Here is a 21286-nt window from a genome sequence, read left to right on the forward strand (position 1 = left end):
CGTTTGTTTTGTCCTTCCGACATTCACGCGTTATAATAATTGCTTCGTTCGACTTACATTAGTGCGATGAGCAGCATTCTCCTTTGGTCGCAGTTCTCGCGTTGTCCTCCGCGGTTGAGGTAGGTCGTCTCCTCCTTGGGTTGCAGTCCGGTCGTTACCTCGTTAAATCGGGTGTCCGGGAAGTTCCTAGTTGACTTCTCTGCTTTTCGTTGTAGTAGCGGGTGTGTGCAGTCACGACGTTTTTTATTTCCTTTGTCTCACTTGATGCAGGCGAATTCCACCGCTGCCACCAATTTATGTTGTGCCCGCGCCGTGGGGGACGGGACTTCAGGGTTATTCGCCCAAAGGATTAGGACCCAGGCAACAAATGTAGACACTCCGTACTTGATAGTAAAGGAATATATTTTGGTCGTTCTTCTTACACTGACCTTACACTACTCTTGTGTTTGTCTTATACGCTAGGGTTAAACGTAGCGAGCCTACTTTAATCAATGCGGCGGCTTATATTGTTGATGACTTCAGATTTCTTTCTGCCACCCCGTCGTGGTGATCGGTTTATATATCGTTGGGTACAGGAAGGATGAGGTGTCCCTGGGCCGGAGCGCGGTTCGTGCTCCGTTTTGTTATGCTTATTCAGCTTTGGCCGTGACTTGCTTTTCTTTTCGTCACGTTTTATTTTTATTTCTTAATATCTTAATATCTTATTTCCTAATCTCTTTCTTTTAGTTTAATTAAATTATTATTTCGTCGGGTTACGACACAATGATCGCGCGAAGCTGCAAAAGTGACTGCGATAGACAGTTTAGACCTATTAAGCCTGCAGTTACATATTTATTTATGAAATTTTTTGATAATATAATTTTAAATATTGCTTCTTTTTATTATTTCTTTTATCGCTTTGTTTGTACAAGGCGAGTACCATGCATAAAATCATGCAAATAATGGAAATAATTACTGATTGCACAATTAAAAAAACACAAGTCGTCGCGTAATATCAAAGAGTTTGCCAGACAACGATAATATAACTGTTTAAGCCTTATATACCGAAAAATGTATTATAATACTAATGTATTATAATCGCTAAAATGTGGTATAATATGGTTCCAGGCGAAGATCCGCTTTAAAAGAACCTAACGCGCCATTAGTGGGACCTCAAGGGTGGTGTAAAAATCCACTATTAACTTCATTTCATTCGCAGTTATTTTTGATAATTTTTTATTAAAATAAAAATACGCACTTATTCCATAAGAATGTATTTCAGTTATTTGGATCGACCGTATCGAAGGCTCAAATATAATGTGTACAATTTTAGCAAGTTAAAAGCTGTGAATCAAATTATGTGGTATGGATTTATTATCATTATTATTAAATATAATTGTAGGCGACCGAGAAGTATCGAGTTGAAGGGTCTGAATAGCTCAGTGGTAAGAGCAGTCGCCCGGCAAGCGAAAGACTCGGGTTCGATTCCCGATTCAGCGACTTTCGGCCCGATATTTTTCTCGCCTACAACATTACAGGGGGGAAAGAGGGATAATTAAATAAATTCTCGAATTGAGAATTATTTAAATTTGCTTGGTATCGTACCAAGAAAATTTGTGCCCTGTGCACACAAATAAGTTTCAACGAAAAACTTATTTTCTCGTTGAACTTACGCACTATCCATAAGAATTCCATAAGAATGTATTTCTTATGGAACAATTGCGTAATTTTATTTTAAGAAGGAAGAAAATCTTTTGCTGCATACTTTTAACGTATAAATCAATAATAAGAATTTATGAATCATAAAAATAAATGCGGATTTTGAAATAGTTTTACATAAAAAATTAAAGTGTTAAATTTGAAAACTGAATTTTTAAATATGTATTTCTACTGCTTTAATATATCGAATATATACGTAGCTTTAATAATAATAATAATAATAATAATAATAAATATAATAATATATATATATATATATATATATATATATTTAATAATAATAATACGTAGCTTTAATAATAATAATAATAATAATAAATCCATACTACATAATTTGATTCAACTTTTAACTTGTACATATTGTATATGGATTGATACGGTCGATCCAAATAACTGACATCTGTGTACCGATCAATTTATTATAATTGCAGTCGGTAATCTCTCGTATGATAAAAAGTTTGACACAGAAAATAAAACTCACCCTGTATAGGAAAAAGTTGTTCAGAATGATGACCTTGACAACATATTTCAAGGTCATTAAAATTGGTGAGAGAGAGGTCGCCCCTTTTCCGAATAATTACCGGTAATATAAAAATTCGTCTCTCGTGCATATGTGTTATAGTTAGAATTAAAATTTTTTAAAATTCGATAAAACACAGGTTTAAGTTAAGATGCAATGATAAAATTAAGATAAGAGATTCGCTAAGCCCAAGCTTATTCATCTATTCCAACGATTTTTCCAAAAAATAGTGATAACATAAAGGAAAATATAAAGGAAAATAATATAAAGGAGATGTGAAATTAAGGGAAAATGAAAAGGAAAGATAGAAATGGAGAATTAAATAAGGAAAGGCCAAAATGAGATATAAAGATAAAAAACCACGAATTTTCGTTGAATAAATCAGAAGAAGCAATTAAAGGAAAATAAAAATTAAAGAGTAATCGCGATTCTCTCTAGAAATTCACAGCAATTAAAAGGGAAATGAAGGATTTAATGGCGAATCACTTTGCAGAGATTCTCGGAGATTAAAAGAAAATAAAAGGATTTAATCGCGAATCACTTTTTAGAGATTCACGGCGATTAAGGATGTTTTGTACCTATTTTCAAAATATTGAGAATTTAATGAAAATTGTACAGAATGTCCTTACATATGCTTAGAATCTTCAGTACAATTTTTAAATCGATTCACTAAAGCGTTCACAAGTTATAAGGATTTTAATTTGCACCGAATTAACATGTGTTCTTATGGGAAACGTATAACCACGTCGATTCAAATGACAAAAACACATGGAAATAATATTCAGAATTTGTTTAAAATTTGCAAAAGTGTAGTTTAGATACAGAGGAAATATTTGGTCAAATAATATTATACAAGTACTAACTGGTTAAAAAGATATTAAATATAATTCAATGAAATTAGCCATATATCTGACACAAGGCGAAATTCTCTGCCAAAAGTTAATCATTTCGATTAACAAAATTTGGAATATTTCAGTAAAAACGCAATAAATATTAAAAAATACATCTCTGCACTGTAATTAAGATCAAATTGTAATATTCCACGCAATTTCTCGTACTCAAAATACACTAAGAGTGGATATATTCGTCAATATTGATTTTCAGCTACTTTTTGCTGGGATTGTACATACAAAGCATCCTTAAAGGCAAAATGAAGGAGTAGAGAATATACGGGAATAAATGACAGAAAAAAGAAGAATAGGCAATTGTTAATTGCAAATTACATATTTTTTCTTCGAAACAACTGTGTTTTCTTTACACCAATTGATTTCTCTCATTATTTTGTGCATAAAAGTATTAAGGTAAGATAATCGAAAAATGAATATTTTACAAGATATTTTACGGTTTATGTAAAATTAAGAAATGACTTCAAGCATCATAACTTGAGAAGTACTTAATGAAAACTAACTTAATTATAATGTTTTGGAAAGCTCTCGAGATAAGCTACAAGAATATGCAAAAGCATATAGAGTGTCCCATTTAAAAAGTTGGAGGTGACCTTCACGTGATCTTCAGGTGACTCTTCAAGGTCAAACTAATGGCACCATCTTATGTCTCCCTCGAAACCATACAACTTTTGTCTGAAATATTTTTGTTTGCCGCGCTCAGTTTTTGAGATATTCGGCTGATACGGGTGGTCTGCGACATCCTGTATATACATACAGGGTGAGTTTTAATGGTTGTGTCAATCTTTTTATCATACGGGAGATTACCGATCGCAATTTTAATAAATTGATTAATACATAGATGTCAGTTAATTGAATCGACCGTAACGAAGGCCGAAATATAATGTGTACAATTAAAGCAAGTTAAAAGCTGAAATTATGTAGTGTGGATTTATTATTATTATTAAAGCTACACATTTATTATTATTATTATTATTATTATTAAATATGTTATTATATTTATTATTATTATTATTATTATTTTACTGTGATCAAATTAGGGATTTATTATTATATATATTCGATATATTGAAGCGGAAGAAATACATATTTAAAAATTCTATTCAAATTTAACATTTTAACGTAAAACTTTATGTAAAACTTTATTTCAAATTCCGCATTTATTTTTATGATAAATTTTTATTGTTTTATATGCTAAAAATATGCAGCAAAAAATTTTCTTCCTTCTTAAAATAAAATTACGCAATTGTTTCATAAGAATGTATTTCTTATGAAACAATTGCGTGATTTTATTTCAAGAAGGCAGAAATACTACATACCTTTAGCGTATAACAAAGTAGTAATACTATGAGGTTTCTAACCCAGGGGCTCCGAGGGGGGGTGAGGGGCGTGGGGGAACCGGCGGGGGGGTGACGTCACTCGGGGGGTGACGTCACGCGGGGGGGGTGACGTCACGGGGGATGACGTCACGCGGGGGGGTGTGACATCATGCGGGGGATGATGACGTCACGCGGGGATGATGACATCACGCGGGGATGATGACGTCACGTGCGGGGATGATGACATCACGTGCGGGGGATGATGACGTCACGTGCGGGGAGTGACGTCACGCGCGGGTAGGGGGGATCCGCGGCGCGACCGGTGGACGAGGCGGTCCGCGCGGGTAGGGGGGATCGCGGCGCGAGCGATGGACGAGGGGGTCCGCGCGGGTAGGGGGGATCCGCGGCGTGAGCGATGGACGAGGGGGTCCGCGCGGGTAGGGGGGATCCGCGGCGCGACCGATGGACGAGGGGGTCCGCGCGGGAAGGGGGGATCCGCGGCGGGCCCGCGATGTGTCCACGTGTGAGAAGGACGGTGCACTGGTTTGAAAAGGATAGCGTAAAGTGTGTGAAGAGGACAGTGCGACAAGGATGACACGTGACATCATCAACGTGTGACAAGGATGGCGTCAACGTGGGACAAGGACGACGCATTGTAAAATGCTGCATAGGTGGGAGAAGGACGACGCAAAGGTAAGTGAGTGATAGCGATGAGCATATGAATGAGAGAGAACGATAATATCGCGAAGAGAACGCATACGAAAGAGAACTATAATATCGCGAGAACAACGTATGCGAGAGAGAACGATAATAGCTAAGATAACGCGTGCGAGCGAGAACGAAGATATCGCGAGACTTACAACTAACGCGAGACTTATTGTTAAAACGATAGCGCGTACGAAAGAGAGAGAGAACGATATCGCTATACTTACAACTAGCGCAAGAGAGACGCAAGGGATGGGAACGCAAGGAGAGGCGCGTAAATAAATACATTTCTTTTCAATACTAAATATAACATTTATTGTGTGCGTGTATTATACAATTTGTGTGTGTGTGTGTTTGTGTGTGTGTGTGTGTGTGTGTGTGTGTATGTGCTTAATATGTAATAATAATAAAATAAAAATTTAAAAATATAATAATAATAATATAATAATAAAAGATATAAAAGGTATAAAATTTAAAAATATAATAATAATAATAAGAATAGTAATATAAAATTTAAAATTTAAAAATATAAAAAAATATAAAATATAAAAAATAAAAAAAAAATATATATATATATATATGGGGGGGGGGTGATGCGCCGGGCTAAGGGGGAGGCCGCTCCTGGAACAGAAAAAAGATGCAGCGTTAATAGAAATATATTACGATAAGATTTATAAAAAATACTTACATCTGTCAATCCATTCCTCGTGTTTTTCCTCATTCTCCTCCTGTTCCTCTTCTTCCTGTTCCTCTTCTTCCTGCTCCTCATTCTCCCCTTCTCTTTCCCCATCCTCCTCTTCCTCCTCTTCTCTTTCTCCATTCTCCTCTTCCTCCTCTTCTCTTTCCTCTTCCTCATCCTCTTCTCCTTCCTCTTCCTCCTCCTGCTCCTCTTCTTCTATGTCCCATAGTTCCTCTATTTCTTTGTGAGGCTCTTCCCCGAAGAGCCGCCGCAGGTCGAAAATATCTTCGACCTGGCGACTCTCCGGGGTGTCGCCCCACATATATAAAAAGTGGCTTTTCCTTGCCCGGCGCACCACCCGCACCCACTGACGGTGCTCAATATTTATGAAGCCTGGTATCCGGACTTCATCCTGGAACTACAAGACAAAAAAAAAATTATTATAAACACATTTTTACAATTTTTATAAAATAATCATAATACATTCAATACTTACATTCCATAGGAACATCAGCTTTAGGAGCACGATGCATAATAGGTCAAAAAATTTCTTTTTCCATAGAGGGTATATATTTACGCGATCCATTATTTAAATCTTTACTTAATATAATATTTCTTCTTAACTCGTGCACCGGTCAGAACTTTCTGATGAGAGAACGAGGTCTCGGCACGAGGTTTTATAGAAGAGATGTGGCATTATCACCATATCATAAACGCGTCGTAAGACAAAAGTACGGTCCCATGCAACTCAGCGTGGTATATAATATAATATTAATATTATCATATCGCAACTTTGTGAGGAGACAACGAGGTCTCGGTACGAAACTTTAGAATAAGGACGTATCATTATCGCTTTACCAAAAACGCCTCGTAAGACAAAAGTATGCATGATATAATATAACATTATAATATAATGTGTCAACCCTGTTCGAACGGTCATCGAACGGAAATGAGCGACTATCGAACGCAAACGAACGCTCGTCGAACGGTCATCGAACGGAAATGAACGACCGTTGAACGGCTATCGAACGGTCATCGAACGAAAACGAACGACTGTCGAACGCAAACGAACGCTCGTCGAACAGCAATTGAATGGCTATCGAACGGTCATCGAACGGAAACGAACGACTGTCGAACGCAAACGAACACTCGTCGAACGGAAATGAACGACCGTCGAACGGTCATCGAACGGAAACGAACGCTCGTTGAACGGTTGTCGAACGGTAATTGAACGGTCATCGAACGGAAATGAACGCCCGTCGAACGGTAATTGAACGGTAATCGAACGGAAACGAACGATCGTCGAACGGAAATGAACGCCCGTCGAACGGAAACGAACGCCCGTCGAACGGAAACGAACGATCATCGAACGGAAATGAACGCCCGTCGAACGGAAATGAACGCCCATCGAACGGAAATGAACGACTATCAAACGGAAATGAACAACTGTTGAAAGGAAATCAACGACTATCGAACGCAAACCTATATTCAATTATCAAATATTTAAATATTTTATCATATACCACAATATAGTATCGAAATACAATATCTGCGGTAGCTGTGTCACGTACGGAAACACGATACTGCACACGTACATAGATAGAGATGAGGAAAGAAAGGAGAGAATAAGAAAGACGATAAAAATATATTGCATCATCAATTTATTATAAATATGGATTCGACGAATCATTATCATGATGTTTCAACCACCAATTATAAATCTTAAATACATTTTCTAAAGCGCAATTTTTTACATGATTTTCACAACGTACAGTATTCTTAATATCTAACTTATTTAAAGAAGCTACATCCTCATAGTCTGCATCCAAAGTTTCGATAATCACATCGTTTCTCGCATCATTGTCCAGTACATCAGCTAACCATTGTTGTTTTTCGTGCCCTTTAACGTACACGAGAGGTGACGCATCATCATCCTCCCCCGTTGCACCCATCACCGCCGTCATAATTAAACGTTTCGATTTCCAATATGAAACGTGTCCATCATTCCACGATAATCCATGATGATTTTTCATCAGCCATAAAACCTGACATCTCTCAGATTTTGTGAGCATGTGCCATGGTTCGGGACATGTAAAAATGTAATGAGAAAGTATGGATCCCTTTCTCAGAACAGCAGCTTCCTTCACGACAAAATTTTTGTCAACGATAAATCCTTGTAGATCCACAAACGTTGGCACAGCCATGATGACAAGATCTGATCGCAGACTGATGTCGATCGTCAAACATCTCAATCTTTTATATTTTTTCATATGCAATGGAGGGGATATTTGCTGACTTATGTAATTTTGCGGACTACATTGGTCAATGGATTATATTCGACAACCCGATCGTGCAAGATGAGACAATAGGCGGTAGTATTCGCCGGTATATTTTCCCTGCATTCAAACTCTATTCTCACGTCCACGGTAGCAGTTTTGACAGACTCGTTTTGTCGCGAGCAATCAATGACCGCGAGAGGACCGCAATGTAGAAACTTTGAAATGGTTAATAGCGTGGTGCTGTTATCGCATCCGTAATAAGATTTGCGAAAACGAGAGTACATGTTGAATAGAACGGCGAATCTATTTTTTTCAAAATCTAAATTTAAATCATCATAGGGATAAAATTCCGAGTTTAAATAGAGTTTAACGTTGGTCAATTTGCAGTCATCGAACAATGTAACATCTTGTGGCACTGAATTCTTTTTACCAGTTTGCAATGCAAAGATCACGTACCGTGGTTTCTCTAGCTGGGAGGCGGCTTTCACGGTCCATGAATGCTTAGTCGTGCTATGCAGCAGAGGAAATTCGTATAGATCCCAAGATCTGAAACTCATGTTCAAGTATCGTCCGCTTTCCAACATTCGCAACATCGACAATTTATTAATCTCGTTCAATATTACATGAGGCATACACCACTGTATCTTGAGTAATTCAATCTCTGCTTCCGACGATGGGTGTCCGAATAGACAATTATTATCGTTGCGCGAACGTATCAAAATCAATTCGTGACGAGCGTTAATCACAACGCGTTTATAATCTTCGCAAAATCCCAGCAGCATGTTGAGCGGTACGCAATAGTTGAAATAATTTTTGTCACCATTGTACGTCAAATCCCACGCAGCGTTCTTCAAGTTTATACTTTTCTGGTGCGTTAGAGAGACATAATTTTTGAGCGTCGAAGTTATTCCAACATTTCTGTTGCGATCAATCTCTACTCCGTCGAGTTCGTATCGAAGCTCATCAAACATGAATGCGACGCAATTGTTTCCCAATACAACCTTCATTTCGTCATTCGCTTTACGCACATTAAACCTTCCCTCGATGTAAAGAAAGCTTTCGCACGGTAACGTGTACAAATCCTGATGTTGTATAGGTATTCGTATCTCGTCGCTGTATCCAAGCGTCGTATTGGCGTACGGATTGTATGTATGAGTCTCAATCTTGACGATGCGATCGTCAAAGACTGGCTCACCTCCGATATTCAAAATATCAATCATTCTTTTCGTACGATGAATCCCAATGATTTTAAAAATTCACGATTCAACGCGCTCAGCTTCTTCTTAATGGCTATCTTATTATTGTCACCCGATACCGCAATAGTATTGTCCCTCGTAAAAGTATTGTCTCTCGCGTGCTCCGTTTCGTTCAGCACGAGCATACTATGTTTGTCGCCGCCGTATATGCAATCTTACGGTAATTTCCTCTCCTCAAAAATCGAGCAATCGACCTCTTTGATCCACAATACGTATCGTTAAATCCGTAATGCTCCGTACGATGATCGGCAGGTAAATGATCTGTGCCGGCGTTTCCGATATCTTATATCCTGGTGGTACGCTCGGTGAAAATTCATGTATTGTGTGTACGCGCATGCCATTGCTGTACGCACCAGTAGTCACGTTACATTCTATACGAATAATATTTACGTTTATAATATTAACTGGTTCGTCCGATTCGTACCACTCGCGAGGTTGCAATATACGATTCGATGAGAATCCAAGCAAGGATCCTACATTGTCGGGTTTGGTAAAGTTTATTCTGTAGGCACATTTGATTTCGCTCTTTAGCGTGCTATGATTGGCGCGAAGCGCTATTGGATATTCCTCATCATAATCGTTTTCAACATCTCTGGAAAGGTGTTCATCTTGCAAAATTGCACGTTTGAGATAGTCATTTATAGCGTGCAATTCGTACGATCCATCGGGAATCGTAATTTCTTTGTCGTCGTTGCCAAAGTAAAATTTATTATTCAAAAAATTTACGTTTGGAATCGTATGATAAGTTTCAAAATCCGTTAATCCAAGCTCGTAATCGGCATCAGTCAAATCTATAGCGGGAAAATAGCTTACAGCGAGAACGCTGCTTCTGCCAGTCAACGTAAGTGTCAGTGACATGTCGAACGAATACTGAGTCGTGACGATGGATTGTCAGGCTTTAAATTGATCGTCGACTGTTTGAAGAAATTTTAAACACAACTGTCCACAGATGCTCTGATTGTAACTTTGATAAGATGCATAATTGTATTCAATTTTCACTCGTCCGAAATATTGCACAAGTTCCTTGGGTGGTCGAAGGTTTCCAAAACTGTCGAAATATACGACACGATCTCCCCTCTTTGCGTACGCTACCCAATGAGTACCGGGACCATCAACGTCATCCAAATTGACGATACCGCTCTCGTTTCGTCGTACACCGCTTATTGGTAAATTATTGCGCATGAAAACAGCTCTAAAGAACGGTATGTGCATACGTTTCGCCAATTGTTCCAATTGCACGTTAGTTGTCGCACCCGTAGGCATTTTTAACGTTTTTTCGACGTTTTTTTTTTTCTCTTAGACTTTGTTGAGAATCCCTGTCCACGCTTGTACGGAGTGAGATAAAGTCCACGACCTTCCATAGCGCGATTGTGACGCTGCAACTCTTCCAGCTGACGTTGCGCCGCCTTGCTATCGTTTACCGCCTTTGCGATTCCCGCCGCACCGCCGGCCAAAGAACCGACAACTCCCAACAACGGTAAAAGTGATAAAATACCACCGCGTTTCGCTACTGGAAGTATTCGTTTTTTCCTCCTCTTTGTCGTCGATGGCTTTTTCATCCCCATGCCGAGTTTTGTCTTTGCCTTCATTGCCGCCCAAACAGTCGTAGCGGCTGCTCTTTCACCAAGAGTCGAATCCCTCGCGGTAATGCGTTCTCGCACTCTTGCAGCTAGTATGCGATCCGCGACGTGTCGTTGACCGAGGTCGTTGCTTCGCGAGTAAGCAATGTCGTGCTCGCGACAAGCGGCGTCCAATGGATTGATGCCTCGATCGCCTCTAGCCAATCGTTTCTCTAATCGAGTTCCCGGGCCGCAAAACTGATAACCGGGAATATGTAATTCGATGGGAAGCGCGTTTATCGCACGATTTAAGAGACCGCTACCTCTTACGATTCTCGCTGACATTCGTAGCAATCTTTTATTAACGGTGGCGGACCGTCGATGTGCGTTCGCTGCCACGGCTGATTGTAATGTCGCATGCACGAACGATATTGTCGAACCTCCGAATCAGCCTTTATATATTCTGGAAGCTTGTCCCACAATCGTTCCACGTAATCACCAAAATTTTGTAGTAAAACAATCTTTGGGATATACTGCAGTTGTTCGGCGGTAAGCCGGAAAATGTCTCTTTCATCCGACAGAAGGAGAAACATTTTGATACTGAACGGTTTCGAGTTGAGACACCTCTATAAATAGGTCTCCCCCCCCCCTCGTGATCATTCGCAAAATTGATTCGAAAGAGAAAACATGCGGTTCGTGCGACAAGCGCGGATAATCAAAGTATCAAATTTCGACGATAGACTAATATCGGAGAAAAAAGTACGCAAGCATGGAAACATGCTACCGACTACTATACGCGGTATCGTTTGCGGCCCTTCAAACTGCGGTAAGACAAACGTGTTGATTAGTTTGATAGAAAGTCCGTACGGTGTACGTTTCGAGAACGCGTACGTATACTCGAAATCGCTTCAACAACCGAAATATAGATACTTGGAAAATTTATTAGCACCTATAGACGAAATTGGTTATTTCACATTCTCTAATAACAGTGATGTCATTCCGCCGAGCGAGGCGCTTCCGAATTCCATCTTTATCTTTGATGACGTGGCATGTGACAAGCAAGATACGATAAGAGAATACTTTGCAATGGGTCGACACTCGAGCGTCGACTGTTTCTATCTTTGTCAAACGTATGCCAAGATACCTAAGCATCTTATACGCGACAATGCGAATCTTTTGATTTTATTTAAACAAGACGGCACAAACTTGAAACATGTATACAACGATCATGTAAATACCGACATGTCTTACGACGATTTCCGCGCATTGTGTCAGAAATGTTGGCAACGCAAATATGGCTTCGTAGTCATTGATAAAGACAGCACGTTGATCAATGGACGATATAGAAGAGGATTTAATGATGTCGCGATACCGTAAAGCGATCAGTCGTCATCGACACATCGATCAAGCATCATGAACGGCGATCGTGAAAAGATTGCGATAGAGATTGCAAAAATGAGCGAATCAATTCGCAAAAAATATCGCGCTTTGAAAACTGGTAAAATGGAGGAAGACGTTGCATTGGAAAGACAATTTAAGCCAATTACCGAACCTTTAAAACAGCTTATCGAAAATACTGTGGAATCTGATGCGCCGAAAATTGAACCATTGAGTTTAACGTTTGGAGAGAAGCACGAGGAAAAAATGAAAGAGTCGAAGCAAGGAATAAAGCGAGCACGGATAAATATGCCGATAAACGATTCGCCGATATATTCGACACCGAATCGATCGAAACGAAGGAAACAATTTTCTAATATGGCTACTGTTTCTACTCCGATAAAAGTACAACCGCGTCAAACAATACCATCCCCGTCCGTCGAAGAAATTTATGAGACCACGCCCGATTCGTTTGTAACATCGGTCCGACATGAATTAGAAACGTCCGAAGGTCAGAAAACGTTCCGAGATCATTTTGGTCCACTAGCGCAAAAATATATAGGAGCTATCATGAGTGTTGATAAAAATAAGAGTATGGATTACGTCTACGGTATTAAATTTACCAGCGAAGGAATGATGCTCGGTGATAAACGTTTCGATGTGGACATGGAAGATAATATAATTATCGATGGAATAAAATATACGGGATCCGAAGGCATCTACGATTTGATTTTTAGAAAATTTCCCAATCATAAAAAATACACTCAAGACGATTTGTATAAATATCAAAGTATATTAAAAGCAACAAATGCGCATAAACGTGACAACAAAGTTAATAATCCTATTAAAAGTAACAAAGGATACAAGTACAAATATATAATTGCACCATTATTCCCCGATAGAAAGGTGGGAAGAGGTATAGACGCGCCGCACACCATGACGCTAAGCGACAACATGATCGATTACGTGCATTGGAACGATCCCAACGAATTGGTAGATCGTTTGCGATTGCTGGACGCCTCGCGTCGAGCCGGCAACAATGCTCACGACAATGAAATCTTGTCAATTATCGAAGAACTTCGCGAGGCTGGCATTATTATAAATTAAACTATATGTCAACGATACATGTCATTCCGTCAAAGTTCTCGGTACCGAAATGTCGATTAATAAATTTGGATTATCGCTCGGAACGTCGAATAATTTGTACTATCAATGGAATGGATTATTGAGAAATTACGTTCGCGATAACGCTCTCTGCCAGACTACTACCGGCTTTGACGCAAGGTCGCGCAAGATTCAACGTGTAGCGCAACCGGAAACTGATACTGACGCCGTCAACAAACGATACGTGGATAAACTTTTGAGAGATCGACAGGGAGAAATTGAGCAAAAAATTTTCACGCTTGAAACACACGTGCAGGCGCTACGAATAATGATGGACGAGATAAAGAATGTGCTGAGATATGCAACATCTGACTCGACACAGTAAACGAGACATACTAATATCGCAATATTAATTATGCCTCGATCAAACGTGCGAAAGAAGATAAACACCTCCGAAAAGCGACAATTTGTCGAGGAACTACATGCTCCGGCGAGAAGAAATTTTCCACGAAGACGCGTCATTGTACGCGGATACGACGATCTGTGGCAGGCGGACGTGGTCGACATGCGTTCGTATTCTCGACTCAACAAGGGTCATAAATACATACTCACAGTTATCGATGTGTTGAGCAAGTATGCGTGGGCCGTACCGCTCAAGAGTAAGAGCGGAAACGAAATGTCCGAAACGATCGCAAAGATTATTGGAGACGATAAAAGGTGTCCGAAAAATTTTCAAACCGACAGAGGAAAAGAATTTTACACCGCGAGTGTGCAGAAACTCATGAAGAAACACAACATTAATCATTACTCGACGTATTCCATTATGAAAGCCTCGGTCGTGGAACGATTCAACCGTACTTTGAAAAACAATATGTGGAAAATGTTTACGCTCAACGGAAATTACAAATGGATCGACGAGCTATCTCAACTCGTTGCAGAGTACAATACGCGAAAACATCGCACCATCGGTATGAGACCTGCCGACGTCACTCCAGCGATCGCCGAAAAACTTTTAAATACGGTGTATAGCAACGTAAAAATTGCGGCTCCGACAAAATTTAAAGTAGGCGATTCGGTACGCGTAAGCAAATACAAGACCATCTTTGAAAAAGGTTTCACACCTAATTGGACGACCGAAGTTTTTAAGATTGTCGAGGTGCAGAAAACTAATCCCGCGACATTCATACTCCAAGATTCGCGTGGAGATCCTGTCGCTGGAGGATTCTACGAATACGAATTACAACGCGTCGCTAATCCCGACGTATATCTCGTGGAAAAAATTTTGCGGGAAAAGGGTGATGACGTATACGTGAAATGGTTGGGAATGGATAAATCATACAACTCTTGGATACATAAAAATAGTGTATTATAAATATTTATTAAAATAATATACATATAAACTATATAAATAATTTAATATATAAATATTTAATAATATAAAAATATATAAAATGTATTAAATATAAAAATATATACATGGTTATGTACAAAATATACAATTAATAATAAATAAAATATACATTTATTTACAATGGTATTCTATAATGTCCCCACGGTAACGTATCGGTGGTTTCGGGTACGATATACCGCTTATCGTCGTACGGACTCAGAGCAATTTTCGTCTCGCAGATCGTGTATACTTGGTGCAGTTTAGATCGTATACACGACTGCTGACGCGTCATTTCAATTTCTTCTTTCAAACACCGCGTGTAGTCGTCAAACGTTATCGTTCTCGCAACAACGTTACTCTTGACACCTTTAACTTTCTTCGTGTCCTTTTTTCCATTCACTCGTAACGTGTACATCTTTGCTCTGAGCCCGACGAATTCGGTCATTATGGTACCGTTGTTTTCATCCTTCATCAGGCCCGGTACCTTTTTATTTACAAGCGGTATACCGTACGCATTATCCACCGCATAATCGCTAGTGTCGAATCTGATGATATCGCGCTTCATATTCTCATACACATCCGCGCACTCAATGTGATATATGAGACTATCCGTATCGGTGTACATTACCTGGCATTTGTCGCGATACATTGGCGTCATATACTCGTGATGAAACTCGTACAAACATGTCTTGGATATGTCGAGTATGCACATACCCACGTAAATCGGTTTGTAGAATTTCACCTCGAGTTTGCGCAATTCCACAGCGATTAAGTTTTCTGAAAAAACGCTTCTGCTGTGGAAATTTGGTTTCGCGATCATTGCCTCTGCGCCATACCGACCATCCCACTTTGTTAATAATTTAACATCGACACGATTGCGTACATTTTCCATCGTTTTACCAAACACCGCATTGTTCATTAATTTATATAAATTTTTTTTCGAAATCATTTTTAGCCAATGTTCTAAAATGTGTATTTAATTCTATGTAATTTCGAAGCCAGGGAGATTGTGAAAACTGTAAAATTCGATGTATTTTTGTAACGCGAAGACCGTGACGCGTACACTGCTGCAGGTTGCGGTAGTGTATCACGTAACGCTTCTTATCATATAACGTTGCAAGCAGTTTGAATTCCCGCTTGCCAGGTGGTTTGTCGCGTGTCGGGCAAAACGGTAGGTCAGTGTGCGCATCGTGAAGATGTTGCGGATACTCGAGGTCCACTTCGAGGACATAGCCTGTAGGCGAATCTAGCGTGATGGATGATACGTTAAAATTGGTCACGTCGTCGACCCATTGAAAATCGGCGTAAGGTAACGGTTGACACATTGCCCATCCGTACAAATTATTTACATCAAAGTACATCAAGTACGATGCTGGTTTCGATGGATCGTACGACTCCATGTACTTGTTATTAGCGCAAGCATATCTACCCGAACATTGACTCAGACCGCCGCGTATACCACGTTCGATGAACATAACCATGTCGATGTCAGTAAGCAACTCGAACGTAATTTTCGTATGCTTCAACATGGCGTCCCACGTGTATCCGGGGAGAGTATAGTAATACGCGGGGTCGAGTCCGTAACTTTCGATACATTTATCTCGAAAGTTTTCGAAAATGTCGGCTAATAACAAGACATCAATTTTAAGGTACAAGTCGCTATATTCGCCTAGCGTCCGAATGGAGAATCGCGTCCAGATGTTCTCGGCGTGCGCGTAATCGCTCTCGGATACAGTGTCACCGGTCAAAGAACTGTAAAACGATTCACGCGGTGGTAAACACGTATCTTGCAACCTATCTACCGAGTCGATGTATTCATACGGAAATACACCTTTCCGCGTTAACAAATTGAAATGTTCGATAGATAAATTTTGATATTCTGATTTTAAAATTTTGAGTTTGTCTTTATCCAAAAACGATGCCAATTTGTCGAGACTCGATGCGAGAAATTTGTATGAATCGATGAAACGTAATTTTACATGATTTTTTGATTCTTCATCCATACAAACATCTTTTGTGAATGAAATATATTTCTCTTTTGTTATCGGAAGTAACTCGATTCTCCCTTCGAACGATGTGGCTATTTCCTCGATAATAAAGTGTGAATCATAACCTGATAAATTATGAAAAACTATTGGAATACAAAAAGATTCTTTATAATTTAAATTGCAATTTGAGTGTGCTGGACCTCTGTACCGCCCGGTCAGATGGCAATGATCGCGAACGCGTGTATCGTCTTGCACGAACGGTTTTTCGCATATATGACATTGAGTGGCGCTATGGAATTTCTCCCACTCTTCGGGTGTTAAATTTACCATGGGGACATTTGTCTTTAAAATATTTTTTACACGTAACGCTAAATTTTTGAGGTCTTCGGCGAACCAAGCTATACAATCGGCGCTACGACGCGAATGATATGCCGATAAAGATTCGTCGTATGAACAATGTACATAATAAGCTAAACTAAATACTTGGTGATGTTGATATGCGTTTTTCTCTTCTTCCGTCTTGGCCAGAACGCATTCCAGGTCGGCGTAGACCATAAATGGAAGCCGCTCCTTCCGATTAAAGTTGTTGAACGATAACCACTTGTCCTTATCGCTCGGCAATCGGACAGCGCAATCATTCATCTTTCCACAGTCGACCGTATGCGACTGCAACTTGGTGTCCGAATTAAAATAATGCAGGCATCTGTAAAAGAAAAATTTTTTAGATTTATATACAATTTGCTACATAACTTATAATTATTCAAATTAAACTTACCGATCGCAGATATATTTTGGATTCTTGTGTTTGCTCAATTGTGAGCTCACGAGCCGGGATAAATTCTTAATCCAAGTGAAATGTCCGACGCTGTTGTCGTCTTCAATGTACAGCAAGTTGATATGCTTATCCCGCTTCTGCTCCGTAAGACGCATCGGGACAATGCTGTTCTTGTCTTCGATGCTGTACACATTTATAGAAATGTCATTGGCAAGTTCAAAATTTTTTATTTGGTTCACAGTCACTGGAAACTCAATGTTCTGGAGATTCAGCACTGTCGTGTAATGCGGGTACGATGATTCCCGTTCCGCCTTTCTTTCGGCGGGGTATAGTGCGGCGACCACTGCCCACGCGAAACATGCATTATCCTTTGATTGTACATTAATCACCGCTCTTTTCATCATAATGTTCCGCAGTAATTTGATGTGACATCCCGCACGCAAAGGATTATACTTATTTATATTTACAGTTAAATTTAATATTCGCGACAAAGCCCACCCGCTGTCGCGTTCCTGAAACTCTTCCAGAGACGCTAGGGTGGGTTCGATAACGCGCCGTTCGTACCACTCGCGTAAATCGGATGTGCGAAAGAGTTCATAGTTTTTCGTGTTTATACTTTTATTGGCGCGTTTATCCCCAGCCACAAATTCACCGTTAAATATTGTGTTCACTTTCACATTATAATGTTTTTTCATAACGTCCTGCACATGTTCCAACACAATGTCTTTGGCATCATCGAGAAATTGGCGCGGTTCGATGTGATTATAATTTATCACTGCACCAGTCAATATACGACTCTCGAACGCCGCATCAATCTCGCGCCACGCAAGTCTATTTTGACGCGCACTACATCCGGCACCCGCGTGTATGAAACGTCCACGTACCGAATTTTTCAACCCTTCGAGGCGCGCGATCCGAGCAATCAGCGATTGTCGATATCCGATCGATAATCGCGGTCGCTTGATGCGACTTTGCTCTTCCAACGACTCGATATACGTATCACATCGTTGCTCCCACACAATGTAGTCTTCCAATGAATTCACCAAAGTGGATTGCTCTCGCAAATTTTGTTCCTCCATATTGTATCAAACTTGCGAAATGCGCTTCCCAATGATAGTTCTGGATGTACTTTAGCAAAAATACTGGTGGGGTGTGCCTCTTGATCATGATTTATATACTGTCTCATGCATATCATCGAACATTCTAGAATGATTTCATCTTAAAAAATTCCCCGGAATAGCGTGTGCAATTTAACCTTGATAATTTCACGTTTTGTCACGTACATTTGAAAAATCTGATGTGGTTGCATCGGGAGCAGCCGTACATCGGCGCTTGATTTTAGCACATTCAGCTAAATCTTTGTCTAGGGGTGATGTGCGTTTTAACCTTGACGGTTAATCTTTGTTCCGATGCGCATCTTAACCTTGAAAATTTCACGTTTTGTCACATACATTTGAAAAATCTGACGTGATTGCATCAGGAGCAGCCGTACATCGGCGCTCCATTTTAGCGCATTCAGCTGACATCGAACATTCTAGAATGATTTCATCTTAAAAAATTCCCCGGAGTAGCGTCTGCAATTTGACCTTGATAATTTCGCGTTTTGTCACGTACATTTGAAAAAATCTGACGTGATTGCATCAGGAGCAGCCGTACATCGGCGCTTGATTTTAGCACATTCAGCTAAATCTTTGTCTAGGGGTGATGTGCGTTTTAACCTTGACGGTTAATCTTTGTTCCGATGTGCATCTTAACCTTGAAAATTTCACGTTTTGTCACGTACATTTGAAAAATCTGACGTGATTGCATCAGGAGCAGCCGTACATCGGCGCTCGATTTTAGCACATTCAGCTAAATCTTTGTCTAGGGGTGATGTGCGTTTTAACCTTGACGGTTAATCTTTGTTCCGATGTGCATCTTAACCTTGAAAATTTCACGTTTTGTCACGTACATTTGAAAAATCTGACGTGATTGCATCAGGAGCAGCCGTACATCGGCGCTCGATTTTAGCGAATTCAGCTAAATCTTTGTTCTGGGGATGATGATGTCATCGCAGCCGTACATCGGCGCGACAAAATTTTAGAGGAAATTAAAATGTTGTGTCAGCAATAATCCCCTCTACATCGCAATTTGCGATACTATTTGAATTGATATTAATTCTAATACGATCAGTATTGCATCAATTGCGCGTGTGAAAGGTTCGCTGAAGAAATCGATATGAATTTTTACGTTCCGATTCGAAACGGTGAAACTCCACCGTGTAAGAAGCAAAAATGTGACACGTAAGTTTCGATCGTTTAAAAATTTTATTTATTATTTAATTATTTAATTTTTTAAATATTGATCTAATTTATATATTTTTATAGCATTCAGCCTCGTCGTGCGACTCGCATACTTGGAAGAAGATATGCTCTAACCCCAACGTCGTACAAGTATTTGGACATTGGAATAAGCGTTGGAGCTGTGTCGTACGTGGAACTGATTCTCGGTGATAATCGAGGTAATCAAATAGTGTTGCCTTTTTCAACATGGAATTTGTTGATGCAGAAGCAAGCAGACATTGAACAATTTCTACAATCGACTGCTCTCCCATTAAGGATTGGAGATTTATCGATTGAAATGTATCAATCGAAAATTGTAAAACTCACATTATGTGACAATTCTTTGTACATGAAACCACTGACATTATTACATTTATTTAATTTTGAAAATTGTATCGATCATTGCACAATTGGTTATGTGAGAATACGTATCTCGTAAATGAAAAATTTAAACAATTTGAAACTGTTTTACGATGTAACAATATTACTACTGTATGCGATGCTGTAAAAACGATACGTGATAGTGACGTCTTTAACAGCGAATCAATAATCGATTGCGAATTATTAACATGTGCTGTAAATGATATTCTTTACGATGCGTGCAATAAATAATTATTTTTATTCCATCTATGATTTTAATTCTTTCCTTCCATACGAATAAGAATAGTTATACTTTTCTCAACACGCTCCGCTAAAGATGTAGAGAAATGCTGAGGTAGATGAGACGTGATGCTCTAGTTGGAATGAGACAAAAGATATTAAAAGATATATAATGAAGAGGAGCCTGCGACATTAGAATATTATTTCTTTCGTTGTTCTGTGCTTGTCACAAAGTTGTGGAGAGTGTGTGAGGAAGAAAAGTGAACAAAATTATGTGTATTCCTAAACCATACAAACCGAGGTCCGATCCTCGCTTTTACTCTGATCTCCCGAGAATACACATTGCAAAATGTTTCTGGACCGAATCCTACCAACGTCGAAACCGACACTACTGCAAGGATTGTCGGTACGGATTTTATCGAAATTATGCATTAAAACATAATTATTTCCACGGGTTCTTCGAGGGACCGTTTACACCGTTTAGGTGCTGTCACTGCGGCACGGAGGTAACGGTGATAAGATCTGTCCTAGACTGCAAGGATTGTTACCAGGAATATTGTCATACGTTCCGTACCCTCAAGAGACAAGGATATGATGTAGATAATATGTCCATCATAGTATATAATACTGACCGAATGGAAATATGGAAGATACATTTTTTACCATCTGAACCTCCTAGTATAGAAGAGCAACGAGAGGAGTTGCTGGAACCTTATTACATGCTGCCTACTCAGAGCGAAAATTCGGCGACGCGTAACGAACTCTTCTTTCAAGAAACATAATTTGTAAGTAACTTTCAATTTATAATATA

At 39.5% G+C, this 21286-nt stretch overlaps 1 protein-coding gene across 1 annotated transcript; it reads right to left on the minus strand.

The window, feature by feature from the left end:
* Positions 1-257: 257 nt before the first annotated feature.
* On the minus strand, positions 258-17958 carry LOC145976319 (uncharacterized). The gene is made up of 3 exons (XM_083107382.1): positions 17555-17958; positions 17311-17482; positions 258-383 (listed from the first exon to the last, which is right to left on the minus strand). The coding sequence occupies exons 1-3, from the start codon at positions 17956-17958 to the stop codon at positions 258-260; spliced, it is 702 nt and encodes a 233-aa protein (XP_082963508.1).
* Positions 17959-21286: the final 3328 nt, after the last annotated feature.

The sequence above is a fragment of the Camponotus vicinus genome, unplaced genomic scaffold (genome assembly GCF_025532165.1).
Source record: "Camponotus vicinus isolate PSW18456_S1 unplaced genomic scaffold, iyCamVici1.0 SCAF_8, whole genome shotgun sequence".
Classification (NCBI taxonomy): Eukaryota; Metazoa; Arthropoda; class Insecta; order Hymenoptera; family Formicidae; genus Camponotus; species Camponotus vicinus.

Bases quoted from the DNA above. Each gene is read 5' to 3' on its own strand.
- LOC145976319 (XM_083107382.1), bottom strand. From the start codon at position 17,958: ATGATGAAAAGAGCGGTGATTAATGTACAATCAAAGGATAATGCATGT. The intron at 17,483-17,554 runs GTAAGTTTAATT...TTTCTTTTACAG, and splicing joins CCAAAATATATCTGCGATCG to ATGCCTGCATTATTTTAATT. The intron at 384-17,310 runs GTTCTGGCCAAG...TTTACTATCAAG, and splicing joins TCTACGCCGACCTGGAATGC to TACGGAGTGTCTACATTTGT.